An 11471-nucleotide genomic window follows, 5' to 3' on the forward strand; every position below is an offset into this window, starting at 1 on the left:
GAATAAANGAAGGTTGGGAGTGCACTTTCGGATCCATATCTTCCATCTGCAGCTGCATTAAATGGTTTAGCTGGGCCACTCCATGGTTAGGCTAATCAGGTAACCTCTCTTATTTATCTTCTCTTGTTCGAAACTACAAGTGAGAGTTACGAGAATGGCACTTATAAACTGCGAAACTTATGATGTTCAACTGAGAATTTTGAAATCCTAGTCTGTTTTTCTTTTGCATGGTCTTGTTGTTGTAGGAAGTTCTGCTGCTGTGGATCAGATCAGTTGTCACAACTGCCAAAAAATGTGTTTTGAAAGCAAGTTTGTTATCTGATCATCGCTCCTCCGGCCTCTGAATTCATACATGTGGAATTCTTCATCTAGGGTTTGGTCTCTCTCTCTCTCTCTCTGTTGCTTTTTATTATGTTCATACCTCTTTTCTTTGTTATACTTCTTAAATAATGCGTCCCTAAGTAAGTAAGTTTCATCTTCGTTTTGCAGGTTGTTTAACATATGCTTGGAGAAGGTCCTGAGGCAACTCACCCCTGCAAATTGCAAATTTCATATCGTACTAGCTGGAGCTCTAAAGGTAATCGAATTTTATGTTTTAAGCAGAACTAGTATTGAGTTTTCTGAAGAGTCATGCCTCTAATTAGTCTTTACTTCTTTGGTTTTGCTGTGAAGGTTATCAAATTAGTCGTTGGAGATAAGAGTCTCAACAGGAGTTACCCCCAATAACCTCTTTGAGTATGTAGTGTTGCATGCTTCTCTCCATGATCCTGATCAACACAGAAATTCTGTTAATCTCTTGCTATCTTTGCAGGTGAGTTTATATCTAGCTATATATGAGACCAATGTTGCATATGAGACCAATGTTGTTACCCCCAATAACTTCTTTGAGTCTGTAGTGTTGCATATGAGTGGATTGAAGTAAGTTCTGAAAGACACAAGGATGCTCACACATTTTTTGCTAGTTCTCTGATGTTTAATCCTTTGTAACAGTTGCTCAATCCCACAGAATTATTTTGCTAATCTTGTGGCTGAGCGTGAGTTTGTGGAATGTACCTCCTCTGTTCCCGCAAGCTCTGGTTCTGTTCAAGCAACTCTATCCGGACCATACGACAAAAGAGATGGAGATTTCCCACAACAGGTTTGAAGACATCATCCACTGTGCTATAAATTTAAAATTATATATGTTTCATCTCTTCCCTTATCTTAGTACATATATTTGATTTAAGAAAAATGATATTATCGCATTTGCAGGAAACTGTAGGAGTGTTCATGGAAAAACTGCTTGAGTACTCACAGATGTGTGTGGGCACTTGTTGCTGAGTACCGAAGAGCTGCGTTCGTTACTCATCCGGGAAATATCCACTAGACAGTTATAAAATTGCAAACCCTTTTTCAAAAAAAAACAAAAAAAAACTGAATTTTCAAACGGCAACGTTTCAGCAAAATCGCAATGTGGTGGAGTAATAAGCCTAGCCCTGCCCAGCCCATATATTGCAACGTTGTCCGTGTTGTGTTTTGTTAAGTTTGTCAGACGCGCCTCGATTACCTCATTTTCTCAAAATATTTAAAATTCGTCGATTTTTGTAGTCTATAACCTTGCCGAATTGATGAAACGCGCGCTACGCGCTCTTCATGCGCGTGGGCATTGTTTTCAATTATTTGCCTGTTGTGTGACACGCGCGTTAAGTGGGCTAGACCATGGTCAACCTTTGTCAACTAAACGATACCGTTTAGAAAATTGTAATCTATTCTGTAGAATAATCAGGCCTGGCCCATATAGTACCACATCATGTAATAAATATACAAGCCCGACAAGGTACAAATGTTATAGACCGAGACTCAATTGACTTGGCCTATATGATAAAGACTACTGATTCGATTTTACAGTATTCCGTCAAACATTATACAAACCAAATTCGAAAACAAAACAAAACTGTCAACAACCAATCTTCAAGTTAAAATGATTGACCTAAGCCTAATGTAAAATGTTTAACGAACAATCTATGATTACTAAACAAAGGAATCTCAATCTTCTTTAGGACTTGATACGACATCAACGAGATACTGATTCAACTTCTGTCCAAACGTCTTCACAGAGAATGATTCGACGACATGATTCCTGGCCTCAGCTCCCATTCTCTTCGCCAATTCAGGATCTTCGATGAATCTAGCCATTGCCGAACTGAAATCTTCTGGAGTCGATTCACAAAGATAGCCTGTTACTCCATTCTTTACTGTCTCTATAGGGCCACCGCTATTGCAGGCAATCACGGGTTTGTATGCAGCCATTGCTTCTAATGGAACAATACCAAAATGTTCATCCTACCATTTGAAATGGACCATGAGAATGAGATGAGATTGAAACTTGGAGGACGACNAATTTTATTTGATTTATGAGTTTATATTGTTCCTCACAGTACTGAAATCTTGATTTTGTTGCTCAGATGGTTGATGGGCTGAAATTGCTCGTGACACTTGTTTTTGATTCCTGGTTTAATTTCTCGTTCTGCAGTTTTACTTGACATTATCTTCCTTAACTCTGTTTTCCAGGGAAGTCTGGTGCCAAAGAAGTCAANATTCTCCTTCAATCGCTCGTCATATCCACCTGAATAACAGAGCTTTGTTTGTTAGAATACAAACAGTACATATGATAATGATAGGGAAGTCAATTATAATATAAACTTGCCTGCAACGGTAAGGGTAACATCAGTCAAATTTTGCTTATGTTTGCAAAGCAGAGCAAAAGCAGAAACGGCTAGATCGATGTTCTTTTTCCTCTCAAAGCGGTTTATAGAGAGGAAATTCAACCTGCTCGAGATAAAGAAGAACTTATAGAAACCGGCAGAGAAGTAATTTTTCCATATGGAAGCTTGCTTTAGTATCCTGTAAATTTTGGAGTTCAGGGATATACAATACTTATAAGTATGGGGTTCATTGAACTGATCAATATTGACTGCTGGGTAAAGTACAGCTGGGCGACTTCCTTGTGCATTTAGCCTTTTAAATGTATTGGCAAATGTTGATGCCGTGAAGTTACTGTTAACAAGGATCATATCAGCCATCCCTACAATCCCACAAGTGATAATATAAGAAACAATTGCTGTCAGATGGATGCAAGTAAAGAGGAAAGGAATGGAAAACCAAACCTGTGGTTTGTTCTTCGATGAAATCAATGGGTTTCCGATACATCCGTCTAAGTGCTGTTGTATGCTTAGCTAGCAAGAGATCAGGGAAATGGCAGTAGAAAACAACCTACATATATCCACCACATATATTCAAGATTAAAAGCTATTGTCTTATAAAGTGAGCAAACGAGATGATGAGTAAAGCAGCAAAGTTTGAATACCTTTGAAGACCTTTTAAGTTTAAGCAATGGGACAACGACTGAAACCTGGTCTACAAGTATAACATCGAAGGAAGACCAACCCAAAAGAACACAGAGAGCAACAAACAAGCACCGCAAATATGCACACACTGCGTGTAGTCGGTAGAAAATATGCCGTGGCAGGAAAGATCCATACACCGTAACTTGAAAGATACCTGGATAGTTGTTAAGACATGAATCATAATAAATCTCAAACTGTGATTATACATTGCTTACAAATTTGAATAATATCCCAAAAGCTATACAGAAACCCAGATGACAAATTGAGAGTTAAACTCTATGTAGCTATACAAAGCAAACATCTTCCGCCGGCATGTGCATCTGTTATCTGAAAACCAACCAAGCAAAAAGAGACTCACCGGAGAGAGTTTCCTCGAAGCATCTGGATTTGTCGTGGTGAGAGGTAAAGACATGAACTTTATGACCGTGGGACGCAAGCTCAACCGCCGCATCGACGATCAATCTCTCTGCTCCACCTGCAAAGAAAGAAACAACGCACTAAGTGTAAATTTGTGAGACCCCCGAACAAGAAGATGAATTTTGCACCAAATATCTAATAAGTCTCAATTACGTTATTTAAATATTATAATTTGGTAATAATAATAACTCCCTCGGAAGCGGAAGCAAGATAGATCCCAGAAGAAGGACCAATTTATAAGAGAGGAAGAAGATTAATCAGGGGAAACTAAAATCGAACACTGGATGAAGATCGTGTATACCTATCCCAAGATCTGGATGTATGATGGCGATGTTCATCTTCGAAGCTTCTTTTTTCCCCATTTTGATCTGACTTTTTGCAGACTCCACTGGTTTCGTTTTTCTGTTTGCGGGTTTCCTGCGACTTTGCAGAGGTTGTCGAGAGATATTTGACCCGCCCGTCTTGGATCCATTGGATTAAAAGGTGAAACAAAAAAAAAAAAATGGGTAAGATGAGGGATGCTTAAGGCCCACATCTTCTCGGCCCAGATAGCCCAACACATAATTAAATTATTTAATTATCACGAAATTTAATCTATGCTGTACTTAACAGTAACAACAGTATTTGATGCAAAAAAAGAATGATTGAATATTTTATTACGACATTAACTAGTCTCTTTTTCTGAAAAGAAATGGTGAAATTATTAAAATTATTATGAGATGTTTATGTATGTTTATGTAAATAAATGATTTAGTTAAAAAAATGTCTTGCAACATTTTCTCTCCTAAATTTTGGTTAGGAGTACTCCAAAATTCTCAGTGAGAAAAATAAAAGAATGTTTTTTCATTAATCAAAATTTCGTATAAAAAGTTGGGTAACGCATACAACACTGTCTTTGATGACTCCATCATACCAAGTCATAAAAAGTTTGATAAGATGCCCGGAAACTAAATAATCGTGTACCTGAAAGAAGATTAAGTGCCTTCCATATAACATAACTTGTTGCATCTTCACTCTTAAATTGATTTCCCCAGAAGAGAAACCATATGATTTTAAGCCTCTGCGTAGCCAAAAGATAAAAGACTGGTTCATTGCATCATCAAACTTAAATAAAAAATGTATGAAAGCAATAACTAAGGTTCTATATTAACAACTGTGATTAGAAGGTGATCAGGTACTGTCTATACTAACCAACGCATGCCTCAGCCTCATTGTTGGCCTGTGGTTTTATCAGCTCTTATCTTCGCACATATGTTCCTGAAATGATTCACAATTCAATTAAAGAAATAAACAGGATAAGAGAGAGAGTAGATCTTCTCTTTGGTATAATGTGTCTTACCTCGATCACAGATGACGATGGGTTCTCATTGTTCTGGTTAGCATTAGATATAACAAGAGGGGTAACGCCTTTCGTTACTCTACGTGGTAGAAGCTCAAAATCCCAGCCAAGTAGTTCACAAACAAACCGAGCAAAAGCCTTGTGAGCTCGTATTTTCATTTTCGGTATTTTAGTACAATGGTGAACAACTCCATAACAGTGTTTGAATCTTTTGATCATTTTCTTATCAGTCGCAGCACAACACACCAGACAGACAAATACTCCACCTTCATAGTTTTCCTCATAGTGACTCTTGAGCTCAGCATTCTCTGAGAAAACTCTAGATATTAACTCCAACTCCTCAGAAAAATTTTCATCACCGTTCTCCTCAACTGAACCAGTACCATCCTTGGCAAAAATGTCTTTGAAAGCTTCGGATGCATTCTGTTGCATTTGTAACAAATCAGCCTTTGCGTGTTCTTCAACAGACATGACCCGTTGTTTCTCCTGAGGAATCTTCAAGTCTGAAGGCAGCTCAGATGCTCCTTCCACAACCACCTCTACCCCCACAGTCTGTCAAAAAAGATAACCAAAAAAAGCTATAAGTATTTCTGAATCACCAGAACTATTTAAGAAACCTACCTAACAAGGATCATAATGATCCAGAACAATATATATATATATATATATAAACTGATAAGCTTATCTATCTCTGATCATTAAAACCAAATAGTAACCTGAACTATCAAGCTATATAATTCACACAAGTAGATAGTCATCTTTTTTGAAGCCACAGACTACATTAGTTGCAAGTGTATAGACTCTAACCTGAGCGTCCTTCTGGCTCGAAACAACAGGGTTGTTAACGTCCCAACCAAGAACATTGCAAACAACTTGTGCAAGAGCTCTATGCTGAGTTTTCAAATCAGTCTTATTAATGGAAAGCGAATGCTGAATTAAAGCCAAACAGCTCTTGAACTTTCTACAGCTCTTCTCTCCAGTGCCACCACAAACCAAACACCAGAACTCTCCATTCCCAGTGTTCTTCTCATAGTATTCCTTAAGCTTCCCATTACTCTCTTCAAACACTCTCGTCAAAAACTCAAACGACTGATCCTCATCATCTCCTTCATCACTATCATCTTCCCCTGATTTGTTGTCACCGAAGAACTCGCGACAGGTTCGATGTATATCTCTCTGAAGCAAATTCGCAGCCAATTTCGCTTTCTCCTCCTCCGTAATAGGTCGCGCCTTCTTACACGGCCTTTGTTCAGGCCATCCAGATCCCGCAGACTGAAGCGGTTCCTTCACAGGCCATTCTGGGCCCGAATCAGGCCTCTGACGCTTGTTGTTACTGTAGAGATTTTGAGGATTGTTAGGGTTTCTGGATATGATCTTCTGTGGAGTAACAGCTCCATAGCGAGAGAGAAGTTGCAAATCCGCCGGCGGGATGTAATTAGGCCTGCTGGGTCGTTGAACCGGGTTGAAATTAGGGCTAGGGATTGGGTTTCGGGTCGGAGGACCTTGGTGCCAGAGCGAGTGAAGGTAGATTACTTCTTGCTTCAGTGATTCATCGTCGTACAGATTCATATTTCCCCGGCCGGCGATGATCAACTTCTTCAGGCTCCGTTTTGTGTCATTAGTTCGCTTTTTTTTTTTTAATTCATTACATAACTATTTTACCATTTACTGCAACTTAACGCCTGAACTTTAACTTTATTATATTCTTCTCCTAATATCTCAATATTTTACAAGTAAAACCCTATACTTTTGACATTTCATATTTTTCCACCACAAGTCTCTGTTTTGAACAAGCTTTCACTTAAGTAATATTTTCGCCCTAGTTCTCTGCTTTTGAGAAGTTAAAACTCTGAACTAGCTCAACCATAACGAATTGAGATGGAGATCAATCCAAACTTTCTGGGGAAAAAGGGTCAAAGATAAGTCATTACATGTTTTGAATATGCCTTAACTCCTTAGCCACTTCTTCAATCGTTGGCCTCTTCTCTGGCAATACGTCAACACATCTTGCAGCGAGCTCTGCGCTAGCCTCTAACGCGTTTTTCTTAGCGTATTTTATCAGATTCGACTTCAAGAACACCAAAAGATCTCTTCTTGTGGGTAAAGGAACAGGCATTAATAGAGAAGACTCTGCAGCTGGAGTGAGGCTTGGAAACAGATCACGAGAGGCTTCAATGAACACATCATGAGGCTCTCGTCCAGTCAGGATCTCAATAAGTGTAGCACCAAATGCGAAAACATCAGTCTTCTCGTTAAATTTTCCGGTATTTACTGATTCTGGTGCTATAAACCCTATTGTTCCTTCAACCAATGCTTGTACATAGGTCTCACCTAATGGACTTTCTAGGGAAAGTCCGAAATCAAATAGCTTGGCGTTTAAGTCAGCGTCCAGTAAAATGTTACCTGTCTTCACATGTCTATGAATCAGAGGTCTTGATTTGCCAACATGGAGATAAACAATCGCAGCTGCGACCTGAGCAGCGATACGATTAATCCTGCATCTCCACGGTAGAATCACTTTCTCTTCTTGCAAGTAAGCTGATAGATTCCCTTTTGGTACGTATTCAAAGACAATAATAGGTATCTTGCTCTCCAAACAACAACCAAGAAGCTTCACCAGATTCGTGTTCGTACTAACGTATGCAGCTATAGCGATTTCCCTTATGCAATACTCTACAAGCTCATCATGATCGTCCGTTTTCTTGATTAGAACAATTCCTCTGTTCTCAAGATCTCCCTGAAACAATCTATAGTTGTCGTCAAGAAGTAAGACATGATCTTGGTCGTAGTCTTTGGTTGCTTGCTTTAGATCGTGTTCAGAGAATACACGGAAAGGATTGTAGTCACCGTTTGAAATACGGATTAGTTCTTCAACCAGTAACCCTCCGTTCTTCAGTGATGATATCTCACGGTCACCGCAAGATGATTTGTACGATGTTGTCGTCCTGTCTCCTCCTAAACAAGAAGTCATTAGTTTCCCTAAGAACATGGTTTCGGTTTGAAGGAGAAGACAGACGAGATTGGGATATTTTAGCAAGACTATTTAGAGTTGACCCAAAGAAAAGAGAAGCGTCGCGGACATTTCATTATCTATTATCTATTGACTTTTCTCTCACATACTCCAAAAAAGTTGACAATTTTCCCCAGTCTATATTTGACTTTTTTTAACGCCGAGATCAGTGATTTTAAAGTCCCCTCTGTTTACTTCAATAGCCTCGCTGATGCAAAATTCATAGACAAAAGTTTGTACACATGACTTGTTTACCATTATTATTTGACAACTTCCTTAACTTAGATTGAATGAATAGCGTTTGCTTGGAAGTACGTAGTCGTGTTTCAAATTTAGTCATTAAATACAAAATCCCGTTACTGTACTATATAGTCATGGACAATACAAGACTAACGTTCAGTCGTTAATAATGTTCAACCGCTGATGAGGTTTTTCTTTTTAGTAGTAAGTAGCTATATTCCGATCTAATGACCTAAAGGATAACATCTTCGTTTCCAGCTTCAAAACTTAGCTTTACTCTCAGCGGGATTAAATTCGGTATACATAACTCAAAATCTAGCAATGCTTCCATTACTGGCGTTAATTAGAGACAGACTGGCTCCTCAAACCAATATTACCATCAAGGCCATTTTAACCAGAACTGAGTAAACAAATTATCGGGAGCTTGTTTAGTTATGACATTTACACTTCTAACTCAAGAAAAACAATATCTGCCCAAGAAGTTGAAATATTTTTGATAGTTTAGTAATTATACGTACTTACATTTAATTACTCTATATGTATATATGTCATATGTGCATGTGAGAGTCATAATAACATTAATTTTAATATAAATCGAATTCAGTACGATTTCAATTTCCCAAATCTGGCAAAACCTTGATACTTACCTAGACCACGTTGGTTTCAAACGTAAAAACTTACTTCCATTAGTGTTTACATTAACTATATGTTATATAATCTAAGAATTCTTTGCAAATTTCAAACACAAACGTAAATGTAAAATATAATCAGCGATCTAATCTTATCATAATTAATCAAGGGAAAATTGAATGCCATCACAGTGGGCTTAATTAATACACACATCTGAGTAGCTTTTTCCTTGATCATGCTACAACAGAAAACTAGCCTTCAAACATGTTTTGGGATCGTCTAGACTCCTGTATAAATTAAAACACGATTAAGTAGTATAAATAAAACCAAATTCTCTGCAAAACGGAACATTAGTTTTACTCTTTATCAATCCGAACAAATATGTAGTCATTTAATAATTTAAGAAAAGGCTATAGTACTATTTTACTGTCATACTGTATATAAGAGAAAACAAAAACAGTTTCACCAATTTTAGCATTTACAAATCCTCGAGGAGAAAACTCAAACATTTAAGATCCAACAAGACAAGAAACTACTTTACAAAGAGCAAACAATAACCATCTAATTGCAACAAAGAATGTACATACATTCATATATACACTAATAACACCTAGCTAAGCCGAAACTAGGGTTTTCTCTTGTGTGTGTGTGCGTGTATATTAGTATGTATATACGCTCTTTAGGGTTTACAGTGTCGTAAAATGAAAATAATATACGTCAAATTTTGTCACTCTAAGACCACATACATAGAGTCACGCAAGTGATGATGAATCTCATGATTCACAAGCTATATATGATAATCTGAACATATCATAGGTTAGGAAATGATGTCTTATGGTTTCTTATGTATAAAACTCAAGTGTGCGATAAAAGCTTACTATCAAGGGCAATTTAATACATTTGTGGAATTGCTGCAGTTGCAGATCAGTACGTGGTAATTAAATAGAGAATGATTATATAAATAAAATGCTTACCATTAACTAATCCCACTTTTGTTTTATTATAGTAGATTTTTTTTTGTTTGCTTGCTAAGAAGGCAAGTTGGAGCTACTACTAGTTCCCGTAGTACCATCTTCACCATCATGACTCTTCATAGGATTCCTCTTCTTCCTCTTCTTTCTTTTCTTGTACGGAACTCCTCTTGCCTTTGCCTGCGAATCTCTCACTTCCCTCAGAAAAACCCTAATCCCGCCGCCGGCAAAAGGGTTTCTCTCCGGCAACCCTCCGTTTTCCTCGAAAGCCGCTCTTAGCCGTCCGATCAACGCATCTAAACTCCCCCACGCCTGTTTTAAAGGACAGTTACACTGTCCCGCCGGCTCAACCTGTCCGAAGAAAACGCATCCATGGACATGAACCTTCGTCTTCCCGAATTGGTCGAGGTATTGGAGGAAATCGAGGATGTGGTTTGAGCCACACTGCGAGATGTGAACTGGTGGCTGCTGGTTACGCAGGTATTGACAAAACGTGTTCCAGTCTCTTCGTTTCTGTGACTCGTACCTGCTTAACGCTGGTGGGTTAGGAGGTGACTGCGGTTGGTGCGGTTGTGGTTGCGATTGAGATTGCGACGATCCATCTGCTATGCCTTTGCCTTTGTTGCTACTACTAGCCATAGTAGATCGATCGATGATGGTTATGTTGATATAATCACCTCATAGCTACTTAGAGATTATTCATAAAAAAAAAAAATGATTTATTTTTTTATGGGTCTTGGAAGGAGAAGAAGAGGGGGAATATAGAGAAACTATGTCAATGATGGTGGGGGGAAACTTTAGAAAAATTTCTACACTAATTGGAAATAGTCTTATTATATTCTCGCGTAAATTATTTGATGGGAATATACATATTTAGACACACACGGAGCATCAAATCAAATAATCAATAAGGGGTAAAAAAACTAAAAGCTAGTGTTCTATTATTGTTTTATTTTTTTTTCTTGTCAGCAAAATCTAGTGTTCTATAATTTAATCAACCTCGAATAAATGATTTTTTATAACTAAGTTCGTTTTTAGTCGAAAGTAAAATGACTAGTTTTGAGATTTATTTCAAACCAAACAAACTTAAAGCGTAGATATATACAAAATTAACTAATTAAGTAAAATGCAAATTGATTAGATGATTATTTATGGTATTATCAGGTTAAGTGATAGCTGAGGGAGACAGGAGATGGGACCCGTAAGAGTGCTTTAGTTCTTTCTTTTTCCATCGGTAGACCTATCAAATTATTTTCTCTTCCTTTAATCTTGTACGATTAGCATTTAAGAATGGTTTACTATTTACTTTATTTAAATATTTGTTGCCATTAAAAATTAAAATCATGTTTCCATTCAGCTTAGCAATCATTGTCAATCGAATATTGCCACCCTAATATTATGTGTAACAAAAGAAAAAAACAATTCTTAAATGCTAATTCGTGTAGAAATATAGCTCAAACACTGTTTTTTCTTTGTTA

At 37.6% G+C, this 11471-nt stretch overlaps 3 protein-coding genes, 1 long non-coding RNA gene and 1 pseudogene across 7 annotated transcripts; 1 reads left to right on the forward strand and 4 right to left on the reverse strand.

The window, feature by feature from the left end:
* LOC104714147 lies at positions 12 to 2217 on the forward strand. Of its 4 annotated transcripts, XR_755720.1 has the most exons (7): positions 12 to 99; positions 246 to 378; positions 490 to 577; positions 673 to 735; positions 812 to 918; positions 991 to 1138; positions 1252 to 2217. It is a non-coding gene; the product is annotated as an uncharacterized LOC104714147 (long non-coding RNA). The 4 variants fall into 4 exon arrangements; XR_755719.1 differs by having other exon boundaries at positions 673 to 918; XR_755717.1 differs by lacking the exon at positions 812 to 918 and having other exon boundaries at positions 673 to 811.
* Positions 1859 to 4853, reverse strand: LOC104714146 (annotated as a pseudogene).
* On the reverse strand, positions 4632 to 6928 carry LOC104714145. Its single transcript, XM_010431404.1, has 4 exons — positions 5950 to 6928; positions 5143 to 5694; positions 4995 to 5060; positions 4632 to 4863 (listed from the first exon to the last, which is right to left on the reverse strand). Exons 1-3 carry the CDS (start codon positions 6709 to 6711, stop codon positions 5034 to 5036), a joined length of 1341 nt encoding a protein of 446 aa, XP_010429706.1. The 5' UTR covers positions 6712 to 6928; the 3' UTR covers positions 4632 to 4863; positions 4995 to 5033.
* On the reverse strand, positions 7070 to 8131 carry LOC104715977 (putative wall-associated receptor kinase-like 16). Its single transcript, XM_010433337.1, has one exon. It carries the CDS (start codon positions 8129 to 8131, stop codon positions 7070 to 7072), a length of 1062 nt encoding a protein of 353 aa, XP_010431639.1.
* LOC104714158 (protein LIGHT-DEPENDENT SHORT HYPOCOTYLS 7-like) lies at positions 9050 to 10822 on the reverse strand. Its single transcript, XM_010431418.2, has 2 exons — positions 9997 to 10822; positions 9050 to 9309 (listed from the first exon to the last, which is right to left on the reverse strand). The coding sequence occupies exon 1, from the start codon at positions 10630 to 10632 to the stop codon at positions 10051 to 10053; it is 582 nt and encodes a 193-aa protein (XP_010429720.1). The 5' UTR covers positions 10633 to 10822; the 3' UTR covers positions 9050 to 9309; positions 9997 to 10050.

Source organism: Camelina sativa, chromosome 9, assembly GCF_000633955.1.
Source record: "Camelina sativa cultivar DH55 chromosome 9, Cs, whole genome shotgun sequence".
In the NCBI taxonomy this organism is placed as follows: Eukaryota; Viridiplantae; Streptophyta; class Magnoliopsida; order Brassicales; family Brassicaceae; genus Camelina; species Camelina sativa.